This window comes from Suncus etruscus, chromosome 15 (genome assembly GCF_024139225.1).
Source record: "Suncus etruscus isolate mSunEtr1 chromosome 15, mSunEtr1.pri.cur, whole genome shotgun sequence".
In the NCBI taxonomy this organism is placed as follows: Eukaryota; Metazoa; Chordata; class Mammalia; order Eulipotyphla; family Soricidae; genus Suncus; species Suncus etruscus.
The window spans coordinates 84,437,664-84,455,813 of record NC_064862.1 but is presented as its reverse complement, the minus strand read 5'-3'; the positions used below and the strand labels follow the sequence as shown (position 1 = coordinate 84,455,813).

At 37.2% G+C, this 18,150-nt stretch overlaps 3 protein-coding genes across 3 annotated transcripts; 2 read left to right on the top strand and 1 right to left on the bottom strand.

The window, feature by feature from the left end:
- Window positions 1-807: 807 nt before the first annotated feature.
- Window positions 808-1,725, top strand: LOC126031167 (olfactory receptor 7A10-like). Its single transcript, XM_049789454.1, has one exon. It carries the CDS (start codon window positions 808-810, stop codon window positions 1,723-1,725), a length of 918 nt encoding a protein of 305 aa, XP_049645411.1.
- An 11,476-nt stretch (window positions 1,726-13,201) lies between these two features.
- LOC126031187 (eukaryotic translation initiation factor 1A, X-chromosomal-like) lies at window positions 13,202-13,739 on the bottom strand. The gene has a single exon (XM_049789474.1). It carries the CDS (start codon window positions 13,708-13,710, stop codon window positions 13,276-13,278), a length of 435 nt encoding a protein of 144 aa, XP_049645431.1. The 5' UTR covers window positions 13,711-13,739; the 3' UTR covers window positions 13,202-13,275.
- LOC126030060 (olfactory receptor 1571-like) lies at window positions 13,709-17,910 on the top strand. Its single transcript, XM_049788261.1, is given in 3 exon segments — window positions 13,709-13,883; window positions 17,064-17,095; window positions 17,098-17,910. Coding segments are annotated over 3 exon segments (1,020 nt in total).
- Window positions 17,911-18,150: the final 240 nt, after the last annotated feature.

Here is an 18,150-nt window from a genome sequence, read left to right as displayed (position 1 = left end):
GCATGAACTGAAATTCTCTGGATCTTTGATTCTCAGGAGCTGTGAAACCACAGCTTTTCAAATTCTCTCCACTATCTCCACTTCTACATCCATTCATTCTCCTCAATTCTTGGGGCATCTTGAATATTTGAAACAAGAAACTTTAGGATCTCTCCACTTCTTTTCCTCCTGCTGTACATTTCCTGATAGAATTCCTTGAGGCATCTGGCTAATAAAATGGTTGTCATAAGTATTCCCCGAGTTTAAGGAAAAGTATAAGATTAAACCATCCAACACTCAGAGACTTGCACTCACTTCTTTGTGCACTCTTCTTCATAACACCTTTCACCATGTTATATATGATATTTATTTGCATATATATTTTTATTCATTATTGGATGTCAGAGAAAAATTGGTGTTTTAGATCTAAAAATCAGTGGCTGCACTTGATTGTATACAGAGCATAAAATATGTTTTATTAAAGTCATAGTATATAGCTAGAGCACTTTTCTTGCATGTAGCCAACCCAGGTTCAATCCCTGGTATCCCATATAGTTTCCTGAGCACCATAAGGAGTAATCACTGAACACTGCTGAGTATGGACCTAAAACAAAACAAAACAACAGGCTATATTATCTCATGGATACATGACTGAAAGTAGAACATTAAATTATAATTATAAAGTCCATGTAAATATTTTAAAAATTAGATAGATATGGAAGGTTGAACTTATTTCTTAACTTAAAGTTGCTAATTGTCGATGCCAATAATTTGAATCATGTGAAAATAAGTTGTTAGTTTCCCTTTCTTAGCAGTCATCGTCAACAAATGGAACCAAGAAATAATACACGAATTTCAGAATTTCTTCTCCTTGGATTTTCAAAGGACCCTGAACTTCAGCCCCTCATATTTGGGCTTTTCCTATCCATGTACCTGATCACTGTGTTTGGGAACCTGTTCACCATTCTGGCCATCAGCTTAGTCTCCCAACTCCACACCCCCATGTACTTTTTCCTGTCCAATCTGTCTTTTGTGGACATCTGCTTCATCTCCACCACCATCCCCAAGATGCTGCAGAACATCCAGACACACAGTGAAGTTATATCCTTTGCAGGTTGCCTCACTCAAATGTTCTTTTATTTGCTTTTTGGGACATTGGACAGCTTTCTACTGACAGTGATGGCCTATGACCGCCTCGTGGCCATCTGTCACCCCCTGCACTACATGGTCATCATGAAACCCCAGCTTTGTGGACTGTTGATTTTGGTATCCTGGATCATGACCACACTACATGCCTTGCTACACAGTATAATGATCTTGCGACTATCTTTCTGTACAACCTTGGAAATTCCCCATTTTTTCTGTGAACTTCATCAAATGCTCCAGCTTGCCTGTTCCAATACCTTTCTTAATTATTTGGTGATGTACTTTGCAGTTGGACTTTTGGGGTTTGGTCCTCTCACTGGAATTTTTTACTCTTACTTGAAGATCATTTCCTCAATATGCCGAATCTCTTCAACTCATGGGAAGTATAAAGCATTTTCCACCTGTGCATCTCACCTCTCTGTGGTCCTTTTATTTTACTCTTCAGTCATTATAGTGAACCTGAGCTCTGTTGACACCCAGAGCTCACACAAAAGTGTAGCATCTTCAGTAATGTACGCTGTGGTCACTCCCATGTTGAATCCCTTTATCTACAGTTTACGAAACAAAGACATAAAGAGAGCTCTTAAAAAATTCCTCTGATAGGGAGAGAGATAGACGCAGAATAGTCTCACTCATCTGTGGGTTTTAAGAAAAATAAAAGACATTTTTGCAATAATTCTCAGAGACAAAAAAGAGAAGGGCTGGAAGGTCCAGCTTACGACATGAAGCTCACCACAGAGGTGAGTGCAGTTGGAGAAATAACTACACTGAGAACTATCTTAACAATGTGGATGAATGAGGGAAGTAGAAAGCTTATCGAGAGTACAGGTCAGAGTGCAGTGGGGAGGAGGGAGATTTGGGACATTGGTGATGGGAATGTTGCACTGGTGAAGGGGGGTGTTCTTTACATGACTGAAACCCAACTACAGACATTGGTGATGGGAATGTTGCACTGGTGAAGGGGGGTGTTCTTTACATGACTGAAACCCAACTACAATCATATTTGTAATCAAGGTGTTTAAATAAAGATATTTAAAGAATTTAACATTAAAGTAAATTATGAAACAATAAAAATACAATTCAATGTTGATAAAAATTCCTTTGATAATAAATCTTTAGATAGGACAAGTGAGAAATTATTCCCTTAGATACAGCGAACAAAGCCACATAATCAAAGATCTAAAGCAAGATGATTTCCATTCTTTGGCCTCAAATATTTAGAAGATTTCTTTCCCCAAATATTTATAAAATCCTGTCATTTTTAAATTTTATTTAAAGAAAATGCATCACATAAGTAATGTGGCAGATTATAATACATTGTTTTAAGATAAGTGAAAGCAAAGTTATTGAAAAAATAGAAAGAAAAGATAAAATAAAAGAGAAGCAAAGAAAATCAGAGAAAAGAAAAAAATAAATTAAGAAAGAAAAAGAATCATAGCAAGCACATGAGTGAAAATTATTGCATATTCAATGAAGTCATTAATACAATGGCAGGTTTAGTAATAAAATCCTAAGACATTATCAAATGGTTTTTTTGGTAAATTACTCATTTTTCTGTTATTGAAAAGCACTGTATTTGACTGAAGGATATCCACATGCTATTGCACAAAGTTAGAATATAATATTGACTTTTTCAGCTTCTTCAGTTTTTCCTTTTTTTGTTTTTGTTTTTGGGCCACACCCAGTGACGCTCAGGGGTTATTCCTGGCTATACACTCAGAAATCGCTCCTGGCTTGGGAGACCATATGGGATGCTGGGGAATGGAACTGAGGTCTGTCCTAGGTCACCGCATGCAAGGCAAACACACTACAGTTGCACGACCGCTCCAGCCCCTCTTCAGTTTTTCCTAAAATATCTTTATATTGCTCTTCTCCATAGCATGGACCTTATAGATGATCTATCATTTTATACTCTTCATTCTTGGGTTAATTGACTTGCTACATGTTTTTGGTAATCATCAGCGAAGCCAATGATCACATCCATAATTTAAAATGTCCTCTCTCTAAAATAAAATTTTAGTATATTATCTATTATAATTATAGCCAGTAATGGTTCTAAAGACATTTTCATCTTTTAGCATGATAAATCAAAAGTTCACTACACATTGTACATATTCAATGCAGACATATTTTTCATTCATACACCGTTGAAATATAAAAGATAATGTCCACATATAAGGGAAAAATCTTTGTTCATCTTTGTAAAAGAGATAGATATTTTGTCCTTTTCCCTACATTACCTCTTGTCCCTGCTTGAGAATCTCTAGTGTTTTCTTTAAATGGGATTCCTTTCATTCTCATCAATGAAACATATTCTAAATATTTTCATACCAATTGAAGGACAGTTATTGAATGAGAGAAATATAACCAACATGGCATAGATAGATTATGGGTATATAGATGACATATACATTTATCTAACACATAATATAAAGATAAAGGTATAGAGATTTAGATAGTGTTGGAGGCATCATTTATGTTTGGGAATCAAATAATGAAAAGATAACTCAGGCAAAAAATGAAATTCTTCCCAACATAAGAACAATGCTTAAAATTTTTTCTACATAGGTATGCTTATTTTTAATTGTTAGTTGCCTGGATTGAGTTTAGTGAAATAATTTTAATGCAATTATCTGAAATAAATATTAATAGTAAAATAATCCTAAATGTCATTTGCAAATAGTACAAATGACAATCAAATGATATTACAATTATCTTCAGTTCTATTCAAGCAGTTTTGATGCAGAACACGTCATTTTAAAAGTAACTCTTTTTTGTTTTGTTTTGTTTTTTGTTTTTTGGGCCACACCCGGCGTTGCTCAGGGGTTACTCCTGGCTGTCTGCTCAGAAATAGCTCCTGGCAGGCATGGGGGACCATATGGGACACCGGGATTTGAACCAACCACCTTTGGTCCTGGATCAGCTGCTTGCAAGGCAAACGCCACTGTGCTATCTCTCCGGGCCCTAAAAGTAACTCTTTTAATAATTTTTGCATATGGTAAATATTCTTGATTTATTGTGCCTCTTCATTAGTCCTTAGTTGTGGTGATTCAGGGTATTTCTGCTGCAAGGGTATTCAGCAAGCAAGATACACTAAAAGCTCAACTACTATGACTAAAAGGGAAGACTTGGCTCAGGCAACTGAGCTAATTCATAAGTCCATTTATCTTCCATAAAATTTATTTGATTATGATCTCACAGCTGAACAAGAAATTTGAGAGAAACAAATGTATAAAATGGGAATGTACAAATAGATACTGATAAATAGAACAGTGTTTTATAAATGAGTGCTCCAAAGTTTTACTAAAGGACAGAAAGGTGACCAGTACACTTTAAAAACATTGTTATACAGCACTTTTAGTAATTAGAGAAGTTAAATTATAACCACAGGAAATACCAATATAACCCTACCAAGAACACCAAAATTATGAAATAAGTATTGATGATAATATGGAGCAATAAAAAAATCTCAAGCATTTTTAGAAAAATTGTAACTTAGTCTAATTTCTTTGGAAACTAATGGTATCTGGTAGACAAAATATATATGCTTACTTCTAATTCAATAATTCTGCTTTTGTATATATTAACAGATAAAAACATTCTTTGATTCTACTCAAATGTACGTGCAAAAGTATTCTTAGTATGCTAATGTATATTAACTCCAACTAAAAAGTCAAATTTCCATTGCAACAAAAGTAGTTATATAAATCGTGATATAGTCAATGGAATGTCATACAGAAACTAAAGTAATAAAAATAAAGTGTGTTGCTAAATTATAAATGAGATTCTGCAAATCTGTAATATAAATTTTTAGATTAAGAAAACAGAAACATGAGAACAAACTAAGCATAAAGTACATAAAAAGAAATACTTCTGTAGGAGTAAAGAGATAAAACAAATAAAAATGAACAACAGGGGCCAGAGAGATAGCATAGAGGAAAGGCGTTTGCCTTGCATGCAAAAGGTTCGAATCCCAGCATCCCATACGGTCTCTGAGCCTGCCAGGAGCGATTTCTGAGCGGAGAGCCAGGCGTAACCCTGAGTGGCACAGGGTGTGACCCAAAAACCAAAAAACAAACAAACAAAAAATAAACACAACAAAGAAAAACAAGCTCTTGAGTGCTGGTCATATCTCTGGGATTACTAGAGAGGACAGGATACATGGTGAGACCAATGAAGGAGGTAATCCCGCAGAGTGCTTGAAGGATGATTAGAGTTTAGATAGAAGATGTAATGAAATATCAATTATTTGAAGAAGTGAGAATTTGTATTTCCAAAATATACAACTTTGTAAGTCAGTGTTACCTTTGTCTTTTATTTAATTCAGGCACTGTGGTTTAAAATACTGTTAAAATAAAATTTTAGGCATACCATGTTCCATCACCAACCATGCTGTTGGTATCAGATTAACACCATCCCTTTACCAACACCTCAGGATACTCTGCAGCCCCTATTCCTCTTGGTAAATTCAGTTCTTCAGAACAACAGTAAGGCATGTTTCATTGGTAAAGCACACAAAAACAAAGACAAATGGTACTACATCAAATTAAGAAATTTCTGCACTACAAAAGAAACTATGAGTAAGTAGAAAAAAAATAGAGATCATGAGGAAAATATTTACCCATCACACATCTGATAAAAGGTGCTTTCCCAGCACACATGTGACAAAGCACAAGAAAGACTTAACACAGAAATAACAACTCTAGAAAAGATGGGGGAAGAGCTAAATGGACACTTCCTCAAAGGCATACAGATGACCAATACGAAAAGGAGCTCTTCACATATTATCAGAGATATGCCAATTAGAACACCAGTGACCCAGTGCACTTGGCACATATTCCAAAATGTTGAATCAACTAAACTTATTAGGGGATGTGAAGGTCTAGGAACCCTCATTATCTGCTGGTGACATATTTTTGAGTTCATTCTCTAGAAAAATAGTAGAGAAACTTCTAAAAAAAAAGTAACAAATGAGTTTCCATGTGATCTATTAATTCAACTTCTTAGCATTTATCCCAATGGCCCCAAAACACTATTTTGAAGTCATTTGAAGTCCATGACTATAATGTTCATTGAAGTGTAGCTAAGATATGGAGAGAACCAGGTATCCAGGAAATATATGAACGAATAAAGACATTCTAGTATATTTACACGATGTAAGATGACTCAGCTACTAGATGAAATTAGGCAGCCCACTACCACATGGATAGAATTAAAGAGCATCATGCTGAAAGAAGTCAGTCAGGAGAAAAGATAATACATAGAGATTGGTCTTACTCAAAAAAGAAATATATCTTATACTTGTAATATTCATGAATGACATATAAACATGCATGTCACATAATACACATGATATATACATTTCATAGAATTATTAATCATTCTTATACACAAATGGCTACAGCAATGCTATTCTAGATAGGTTTTCACATTCTCATTCTTTATATTTGAAATGGGAGAAAAATTTTATGTTGGCTGCTGTTCTGAGAGTTTGGTAATATCCATCATTAAGGGTATTATCACAATTTAGAAATAACTGCATGTTGACTTAATTGTAATGACTTCACTTTTCATTCAGAATAAAATTTTTGGGCAACATCACTCAACCCTACAAGACCCTGTTTACAATATAATAAGAATTTGTTTAGTAATACTACTGCTCTAATAGAATTTTCATGAACATTGCTGATAAAATTAATCAATTGAATACATGGAATAAAATATGTAAGTGTTTTTTCTTTTTATTTTAAATTTTATTTATACAACCTTGATTACATACATGATTGTGTTTGGGTTTCAGTCATGTAAAGAACACCACCCATCACCAGTGCAATGTTTCCATCACCAATGTCCCAAATCTCCCTCCTCCCCACCCTACCCCCCGCCTGTACTCTAGACAGGCTTTCCATTTAACTCATACATTCTCATTATTAGGACAGTTAAAATGTAGTTATTTCTCTAACTAAACTCATCACTCTTTGTGGTGAGCTTCCTGAGGTGAGCTGGAACTTCCAGCTCTTTTCTCTTTTGTGTCTGAAAATTATTATTGCAAGAATGTCTTTCATTGTTCTTAAAACCCATAGATGAGTGAATTCTGCATTTTTCTCTCTCTCTCTCTGACTTATTTCACTCAGCATAATAGATTCCGTGTACATCCATGTATAGGAAAATTTCATGACTTCATCTCTCCTGACAGCTGCATAATATTACATTGTGTATATGTACCACAGTTTCTTTAGCCATTTGTCTGTTGAAGGGCATCTTGGTTGTTTCCAGAGTCTTGCTATGGTAAATAGTGCTGCAATGAATATAGGTGTAAGGAAGGGGTTTTTGTATTGTATTTTTGTGTTTCTCGGGTATATTCCTAGGAGTGGTATAGCTGGATCGTATGGGAGCTCGATTTCCAGTTTTTGGAGAAATCTCCATATCACTTTCCATAAAGGTTGAACTAGACGGCATTCCCACCAGCAGTGGATAAGAGTTCCTTTCTCTCCACATCCCCACCAACATTGTTATTCTCATTCTTTGTGATGTGTGCCATTCTCTGTGGTGTGAGGTGGTATCTCATCGTTGTTTTGATTTGCATCTCTCTGATGATTAGTAATGTGGAGCATTTTCTCATGTGTCTTTTGGCCATGTGTATTTCTTCTTTGTCAAAGTGTCTGTTCATTTCTTCTCCCCATTTTGTGATGGGGTTAGATTTTTTTTTCTTGTAAAGTTCTGTCAGTGCCTTGTATATTTTGGAGATTAGCCCCTTATCTGATGGGTATTGGGTGAATAGTTTCTCCCACTCAGTGGGTGGCTCTTGTATCCTGGGTGCTATTTCCTTTGAGGTGCAGAAGCTTCTCAGCTTAATATATTCCCATCTGTTAATCTCTGCTTTCACTTGCTTGGAGAGTGCAGTTTCCTCCTTGAAGATGCCTGTAGTCTCAATGTCTTGGAGTGTTTTGCCTATGTGTTGTTCTATATATCTTATGGTTCCGGGTCTGATATTGAGGTCTTTAATCCATTTGGATTTTACCTTCGTACATGATGTTAGCTGGGGGTCTAAGCTGAATTTTTTGCAAGTGGCTATCCAGTTGTGCCAACACCACTTGTTGAAGAGGCTTTCCCTGCTCCATTTAGGATTTCCTGCTCCTTTATCAAAAATTAGGTGATTGTATGTCTGGGGAAATTTTCTGAGTATTCAAGCCTATTCCACTGATCTGAGGGCCTGTCCTTATTCCAATACCATGCTGTTTTGATAACTATTGCTTTGTAGTTAAGTTTAAAATTGGGGAAAGTAATTCCTCCCATATTCTTTTTCCCAATGATTGCTTTAGCTATTCTAGGGTGTTTATTGTTCCAAACAAATTTCAAAAGTGCCTGATCCACTTCTTTGAAGAATGTCATGGGTATCTTTAGAGGGATCGCATTAAATCTGTATAATTGGAGAGTATTGCCATTTTGATGATGTTAATCCTGCCAATCCATCAGCAGGGTATGTGTTTCCATTTCTGAGTGTCCTCTCTTATTTCTTGGAGAAGAGTTTTATAGTTTTCTTTGTATAGGTCCTTCACATTTTTAGACAAGTTGATTCCAAGATATTTGAGTTTGTGTGGCACTATTGTGAATGGGGTTGTTTTCTTAATGTCCATTTCTTCCTTATTACTATTGGAGTATAGAAAGGCCATTGATTTTTGTGTGTTAATTTTGTAGCCTGCCACCTTGCTATATGAGTCTATTGTTTCTAGAAGCTTTTTGGTAGAGTCTTTAGGGTTTTCTAAGTAGAGTATCATGTCATCTGCAAACAGTGAGAGCTTGACTTCTTCCTTTCCTATCTGGATTCCCTTGATATCCTTTTCTTGCCTAATCACTACAGCGAGTACTTCCAGTGCTATGTTGAATAGGAGTGGTGAGAGAGGACAGCCTTGTCTTGTGCCAGAATTTAGAGGGAAGGCTTTCAGTTTTTCTCCATTGAGGACAATATTTGCCTCTGGCTTGTGGTAGATGGCCTTAACTATTTTGAGAAAGGTTCCTTCCATTCCCATCTTCCTGAGAGTTTTGATCAAGAATGGGTGTTGGACCTTATCAAATGCTTTCTCTGCGTCTATTGATAGGGGTATATGATTTTTATTTTTATTGTTGTTGATGTTGTGTATGATGTTGATAGTTTTACGGATGTTAAACCATCATTGCATTCCTGGGATGAAACCTACTTGATCGTAGTGGATGATCTTCTTAATGAGGCATTGAATCCTATTTGCCAGGATTTTGTTGAGGATCTTTGCATCTGCATTCATCAGCGATATTGGTCTGTAATTTTCTTTTTTCGTAGCATCTCTATCTGGTTTAGGTATCAAGGTGATGTTGGCTTCATAAAAGCTATTTGGAAGTGTTTCCGTTTGTTCAATTTCATAAAACAGTCTTGCCATGATTGGTAGTAGTTCCTCTTGGAAAGTTTGAAAGAATTCATTAGTGAATCCATCTGGGCCTGGGCTTTTGTTTTTGGGCAGACATTTGATTACCGTATTAATTTCATCAATGGTGATGGGGGTGTTTAGATATGCTACATCCCTTCTTCAAACGTGGAAGATTATAAGAGTCCAAGAATTTATCCATTTCTTCCAGGTTCTCATTTTTAGTGGCGTAGAGTTTCTCAAAGTAGTTTCTGATTACCCTTTGAATCTCTGTCATCTAAGTGTGCTTTTTCTAACTGACACTTTATAATGAAGAATCTAATAAAATTGTCTTTTGTTTTGTTTTGTTTTGTTTTCGGGTCACACCCATTTGATGCTCAGGGGTTACTTCTGGCTAAGTGCTCAGAAATTGCCCCTGGCTTGGGGGGACCATACGAGACTCTGAGGGATCGAACCGCAGTCCTTCCTTGGCTAGTGCTTTCAAGGCAGACACCTTATCTCTAGTGACACCTCACCGGCCCCATAAAATTGTCTTAACTTGTGGCATAAATACAATTACTCATCGTTTTGTGAAATGAAGACTAGGAGTTAGTATCCATGGATTTGTAAAAAGAATTAGTGCATAAGGTCAAAGTGATAGTACAGAGGGTGGAGCATTTTCCTTGCATGCAAGTGACCAGCATTTGATCCCTGGCACTTTTGATGGTTAGCTGAGCCCACCAGAAGTGATCACTGAGCTCAGAACTATAAGAGAATACTGAGCTGCGTTCCCAAAACAAACAAAACCAAAAAAACACAGAACTTGGGTCTATTTTCATTAGAGTAGAAAATAGCCATTTTTAGTAGCCCATGGTCTGTCTTGCATCATTTTTAATGCTCTGAAAATCCAGAGCAAAATCTGAACTCAATCTGGATGTTTAGACATCTAGAGACCAGACAGTTCCTAGAGAAAAAGCAAAGAAAATAGGATTTACTTGGTTTCTAACTACTCTTGGGATTGGAGAATCATTACCAAAAAATTTCTGTCCAGACCAGTATCCACAGGAAAATTAGATGCAAATGGTTGGGATAACACAAAGTAAATTTGTCTAATGAGGAGAGTCAGGAGCTGTAAATAACCCCTCTCTGAAGTGCCTTATGCTGCTACCAGCAAGAGGTGGAATGGGCAGGCCCATTGTTTTCGGATGCTTCTGTGTGATTCAGAGACTAACACTTCCAGTCTTCCAGCTCTCTTATCTGGGGCAACGGAGATTTCCACCATCATCCATCACCACGGTAGTCCCAGCTAATGCATGGAGGTTTTCTTCTCAGAGATCCCAACCACAGGAGTCTGAGTCCACAGGATACATCAGCGAAGACTTAACAACTGGTTACAGTTGACTCAAGAGAGATCGTCACTAATCTAGAGAAAACCTAATCATTATTTTTGTTTTCTTTTTAAAATTTTTGTTTATCCTATATAGTTTTTATTTATAGCTTGAATTGGGGCCATACCTAGTGATGCTCAGGTTACTCCTGGCTCTGTGCTCCTGGTGGAGCTTGGAAGACCATATAGGGTGCCAGTGATTGAACCCATGTTGGCCACCTACAAAGCAAGGGCCATCCCCTCTGTACTATCTCCAGCCACAAGAATTTAACTTTCTAAGATATCAGCAAGGGGACTTCTTCTGAGAATTATGTTATGGGTGATTGTCCTTCCACTGTAACTTTACCTTGTCCTCTTTCTTTGCATCTTTGTTCTCATAATTAAAAAATAAAAAGAATTGAGGCAATTAGCTATTTGCTTTATTTTTATTTTATTTTATTTTATTTGGTTTTTGGATCACACCCGGCGCTCAGGGGTTACTCCTGGCTGTCTGCTCAGAAATAGCTCCTGGCAGGCATGGGGGACCATATGGGACACCGGGATTTGAACCAACCACCTTTGGTCCTGGATCGGCTGCTTGCAAGGCAAACACCGCTGTGCTATCTCTCCGGGCCCCGCTTTAATTTTTTTTAAAAAAGAATTTAACTTTCTAAATAAAAAGAAATTGGGCCTAATTTTATTTTTTATTTTTATTTATTTATTTATTTATATATTTATTTATTTATTGGTTTTTGGGCCACACCCGGCATTGCTCAGGGGTTACTCCTGGCTATCTGCTCAGAAATAGCTCCTGGCAGGCATGGGGGACCACATGGGACACCGGGAGGGCCTGACTTTATCATCACGATGGAGCAAAAAACTTCCAGACATCACAAAAGGATCTAGGGGAGAGTAAAAGAGCATGTACAGAACCTGTAGTTATACCCATGAACAGTATACTTCAAGGGTGGAGAAACCCTGTATCTCTTAGATCAGGGGAATTCCCTTTCTAATCTCCCCCAATTTTTACTGTGCCTATGCAAAAAAAAAAAATAGCATACATTAATTCTTTTAAAATTTTTTTGTAAATGTTGCTTGTTTTTTTTATTTGTTTGTTTTTGGTTTTTTCTTTATCTTTTTTTTTTCCTTTTTTTCTTTTTGTCCCTGTGCTTTTTTTTTTAAGGGTTTATCATGTTCTCTAGCATGACACTGTCTTTATTGCGTTTCTTTTTTTTTTTTTTTTGGTTTTTGGGCCACACCCTGTGACGCTCAGGGGTTACTCCTGGCTATGCGCTCAGAAGTTGCTCCTGGCTTCTTGGGGGACCATATGGGACGCCGGGGGATCGAACCGAGGTCCGTCCTAGGCTAGCGCAGGCAAGGCAGGCACCTTACCTCCAGCGCCACCGCCCGGCCCCTATTGCGTTTCTTAGATGTAGCTATTTCAAGAAATTGGAGGTCATTTACTTCATTAAGTTATTATTCTCATCTTTCCCAAACTTAGGGAAAGAATTTGTACAAGTTGTTATGAAATTTAATTTTAATTTATACATTAGTTTATAAACACTCAAAATTGTAGTTTACATAATTTCTGAAAGTAAAATGACACCTTTAACAATCTTTTGTAAAAATATTCTACATACATGCATCTGATCAAAACGTACTTTTATGGTGGGAAAATTTCCTACGTACAGTAAATAAAAAAGCTGATCAATTATTTCCAATGTTATGAGTGCCACCTAGTGTTCCATTTCTGCAACTACAAACCTTATAAATTCAAAACTGCCTATTAAAATAAAACCCAGGTTTTAAAACCTGCATTTTGGTAATGCTTTCCAGTTGATTACTTTATTGTGGAAAATAAGATCATGAAAAGAATGTGCGATATCAAAATTAGTATAGAAATAGTCACATGCTACTTAAATACGAAAAACAGATTTAACTTTTTTTTTTACTTCAAATGCAGATTTGCCTCCCTTAAAAATGAAAATCTAAAGAAAATATGGCTAAAACATAGAAAGTAACAGGCTAGTTCAAACTAGGACTAGGCATCATGATCCATCATGAGTAGTGGGAAAATGATTTATTCACTCCATCCATTTATTTAATGGATGTGATATAAGTTGGAAAGGCAGTAATGCATTTTTTAAAATCATTTTAAAATAGTATGTGTGGTCTTTTACCATAAGGTTCATAGTGGGTTTACATCAAAGGAAAAAGTGGGCTTTCATTACAAGAAGTCTGCATTACCAACTTTTGAAAGAAAGACATATACCGTACAAACAAATCAATCTGACCTACCAAATTGCAATCATACTAATTAAAACTTTAATCTTTTAACAGGTCACAACCAAAAACCAAACTGTTGAATAGTCCTCAGAAAGTTGGAATGTAAATGTTGAATTCAGTTTAGATATCATCAATATCTTCATCATCATCTCCAATGTCATCAAACTGAATTTCATCATCATCTCCAGGACCAAATGTATCGGTTTCGTTGATTTTAGCATGTTCTGGAAGTTCGCCGTATGCTTCCAGGCTTCTGGCCTCATCTGCATTGTATTTTAAAATTACATCTGCTTTGTTATCCTGGTAGTCTCGTAAGCCAACCAGTATGATGTCTGATGTATTTATCCAAACCTTTTTTCTCAGTTTCCCTCTGATATGGCATAACCTCTTTACACCATCAAAACACATTGCCTCCAATCTTCCATTTCCCAACATTTTGATAACTTGAGCATACTCTTGTCCATCCTCTTTGAATACTAATTCTCTTTTTTCAGACTCATTCTCATTCTTACCTCTGCGTCTGTTTTTACCACCTTTACCTTTATTCTTGGGCATGGCGCGGCCGGCGGCCTCGCGGCTTCTGCGGCTTTGTAGTCGGGGGGCGGCGGCGGCGAGTCCGAGGGGGGCTCGCGGCGGCGGGCGCGACCACGCGGGCTCAAGCAGCGGCCGAAGGACACCTCGCGTGCGCGGGACGGACACTCGCCAGCCGGCGCTCCGGAGACCAGCACGCACACACTTTCGGCCGGAGGAAAATCTGTCCCTGTGCTTTGATTCATCTTTATTTTAGGACCGTGGTTAGTGTTTGGTTGTTGTCAATATTGCTGCGGTGCTTTTCAGGTTTTTTGCTTGTTTGCTTTTGTTTTGTTCTATTTGGGTTTGATTTTTCTTGTATTATTTTTATGTTTCCCTTCCTTTTTCCCTTCCTCTTCTTAAACTGAAATTCATAGTCTCTAGAAGGACTCCTCTCATTTTTTGCTTGTTTGAATTTTTGCCCCCCCCCCTTTTTTCTTTTCCTTTTTTTGTTTGTTTTTTTCTTACCTTCAAACAGAAACATATAACTTGAACCATTTTGGTCTGCCTCACAAATTGAGGGGGAAATAATGGAGGGCACCAAGACCAAACAGTCGTATGAACATTGAGTAGAAATAAAAAATGATCAGACTTGAACACCAAATCCAAAGCCAGCTATAACAGAATTGATGCCCAATCTACAAAAGGCTAGACACAGCAGGGACCAATTATACTAGCAGCCCGGGGGGCAAAGGAGGGGCAATATGGGATGCATGCTGGAAACAGGGGTGGAGGGAGGACAACATTGGTGGTGGGAATGCTGCTGATTCAATGTCACTATGTACCTGGAATATTACTGTGAATGATTTGTAATCCACTTTGGTCAAAATAAAAATTATTAATATAAAGAAAAATTTTAAGATAATAATGTGTATTATAAATATGTTTCTGCATAATTAGTAGTAATTGCCTATATAATATTTTGTCTATTCTTTTGCCAATAGTACTTTTTAATTAATGCTGCTTTATAAATATTATTAATTTTTTGTTTTCTTTGTAAATTTGTTAGCTAGCCTTTTAATTCTTTATATAAACATCAACTTATGTTTTTTTGTTTTCTTTGTAAATTTGTTAGCTAGCCTTTTAATTCTTTTTATAAACATCAACAAATTGCCTATTTGTCTTTTATTATATTACGAAAGTAGAACAAAATGGCACATAACAGAATAAGTGACAGAGATTATTTGCAATCTGTACCTAAACTTCTGTAAAAATGTTTTTATTTATCAAGAAAAATACTGTGGGCCCGGAGAGATAGCACAGCGGCGTTTGCCTTGCAAGCAGCTGATGCAGGACCAAAGGTGGTTGGTTCAAATCCCGGTGTCCCATATGGTCCCCCGTGCCTGCTAGGAGCTATTTCTGAGCAGACAGCTTGAGTAACCCCTGAGCACCGCTGGGTGTGGCCCAAAAACCAAAAAAAAGGACTTCTCCTGTTTTTTGCTTGTTTGATTTTTGAACCATCTTGTTCTGTCTCATAAATTGAGGGGGAAATAATGAAGGGTACCAAGACTAAACAGACATATGAACATTGAGTAGAAATAAAAACGATCAGACTTAAACACCAAATCCAAAGCCAACGACAACAGAATCAATGTCCAATCTACAACAAGCTAGACACAGAGGGGACCACTTATACTAGCAGCCCAGGGAGCAAAGGAGGGGGATATGGGATGCATGCTGGGAACAGGGATGGAGGGAGGAAAACATTGCTGGTGGGAATGCCCCTGATTCAATGTCACTATGTACCTAAAATATTACCATGAAAGATATGTAATCCACTTTGGTCAAAATAAAAATTACTTTAAAAAAATTCTTGGGATATCATATTCAATTGCTAGGAACTGAATCCAAGTCATCTCTTCTAACACATTGTCCTTTGCTTCCCAGTCAGTTACATATTCTGTGCAGGAGGAAACTCTTTCATTGTAGAGGTTCTTGGGTACTTGTAGATGTGTAATAGAAATTAATTATTGGGTGTATGTGTATGGGAAAGTAGCACTACAAAGAAGATACATGCTGACCAGATTTCCCAAGCAAATATCACTTTCTACAGTAATAACAATAGAATCTGTATAAAATAGAATTAGAGTGAGGGAATATATTATTTTAAAGCCATCAAATTAGGTGTTGACTAGGAATGTTAAATAGTGAATGTCTTATCTCCATTCTAGATAGCAATGTCTTAAAAAACACAAGAAGAGAGCTTGCCAAGTGCTGCATGCTCTGGTCTCCTGCTATAGCTCCAAACGTATATCCAGTATCTTATTTTGTAGAATTTATTCCTAATATCACACATTGCTTTCAGATGGTGGTAGAAATTGTTTTAGATGAAGTCATGTGCACAGATTCTTTTGTGGACCTGAACACACTTTTATTGGAATCTCTTTCCCACAGTATATAACACACTGTCTTCATGTCTTTTTTGTACAAGGAGAAATATATTTCTCTTCATAGTAGTCTTAACATCCCCTGATTACAGAGATTAGGCAAAGATTTTCTTTGTACATTATTTATGTCTTTATCAAGCTCCTTATTTTACTTAGTAATAATACCCCACAATAAAACACTGATATTCTTTTTCCCCCAAATGGGAGGGCACACCCATTTGATGCTCAGAGGTTACTCCTGGCTAAGTGCTCAGAAATTGTCCCTGGCTTGGGGGGGACCATATGGGATGCCAGGGGATCAAACCACGGTCTTTCCTTGGCTAGCGCTTGCAAGGTGGACAACTTACCTCTAGCGCCACCTCGCCAGCCCCAAAACACTGATATTCTAATGTCACCTGAACACAACCCCTTCAAGAAGAAATCTTGTTAAGGGTTGTAATTTTTTCTAACTCCAAATTCTTTTCCAGTGACTTAGATAATGTATGGGAAAATAATAGGTTACAAATATGTGTAAATAAAAATACCCTTGGGATTTGATTTGTAGATGGAACTGTATATTTGAAATGGGTTGGAATAGTAGCAAGTCTTGCTTAAGCATCAAGAGAAGTCAAACTTTTTAAATCTTAAAAATTAAAAAAAACTTTTGAAATCTTCAGGTTACACACACTAATATAAATGATACATAGAAATTTATTAACTGATTTTGAAAAAAATAGGTTCTCTTTGTTACTTTATTGGAGAACACTTGCACCTAAATCTGCAATTCTATGGCTTCTATTTCAGAGATTGCATCAGCTACATGGAACCTAAAAACCAAACACGTCCATCAGCATTTCTCCTCTTGGGACTTTCACAAGAAGCAGTGCTCCAGCCTTTCATCTTTTGGGCATTTCTGTCCATGTATCTGATAACATTCATTGGAAATCTTTTCATCATTGTGGCCATAATCAGTGACTCCCACCTCCACACCCCCATGTACTTCCTCCTCTCCAATCTGTCCTTTGCAGACCTCTGCTTCACCTCCACCACCATCCCTAAGATGCTGCTAAACATCCAGATGCAGAGCAAAGCCATCACCTATGGAGAATGCCTCACCCAGATGTACTTTTACATTCTTTTTGGAGTACTAGATAACTTCCTCTTGACTGTAATGGCCTATGATCGCTTTGTGGCCATCTGCCATCCTTTGCACTACATGGTCATCTTGAATCTCAAGTTCTGTGGAATCCTGCTTCTAGCATCATGGCTATTGACTGTCCTGAATTCTTCATTACATGTCCTCATGGTGTTGCGACTGTCTTTTTGCACCAACCTGGAAATCCCTCATTTTTTCTGTGAAGTTAATCAGGTGGTCCAACTTGCCTGTTCTGACACCTTCCTCAATGACATCTTTATTTATTTTTCTGCAGGACTCTTGGGTATTATTCCACTTACTGGTATCCTTTACTCTTATTCTAAGATTGTGTCTTCTGTTTTGAAAATTTCATCTGCTAGTGGCAAGTATAAAGCCTTTTCCACATGTGGGTCTCATCTCACAGTGGTCTCCTTGTTCTATGGGACAGCAGTTGGTGTGTATCTTAGTTCAGCTGCTCTTGAAAACTCAAGGTTTAGTGCAGTCACCTCTGTGATGTACACGGTTGTCACTCCTATGCTAAACCCCTTTATCTACAGTCTTAGAAACAACGATATAAAGCAGGCCATAATTAAATTTTTCAGAAACACTACAGTTTTGAGAAACATTACTTTTGAACATCACCCTGACTTGCTTGTCATTAGCAATGTTCTAAGCCAGTTATGATTTTAACTCAGAGGTCCACAATCTATGGCCATTGGGCCACATGTGGCTTGCCAAGGACATTTATTAGGTCTACTGGTAGTTTTTGCCATTTCTTTCTGTCCTTCTTGTAAGCTGACTAGTGAGTGCATAAGTGTGGTATGTGAGTCACACTCTCTAGCTCTTTATCTCTCTCTCTCTCTTTCCCTTTTTCTCTCTCTATCTCTCTTCGCTCCTCTCCTGGTATCGGCAGGATCCTCACTC

What these genes read in the sequence shown, in the direction of transcription:
- LOC126031187 (XM_049789474.1), bottom strand. Translation starts at nt 13,710, where the DNA reads ATGCCCAAGAATAAAGGTAAAGGTGGTAAAAACAGACGCAGAGGTAAG.
- LOC126031167 (XM_049789454.1), top strand. Translation starts at nt 808, where the DNA reads ATGGAACCAAGAAATAATACACGAATTTCAGAATTTCTTCTCCTTGGA.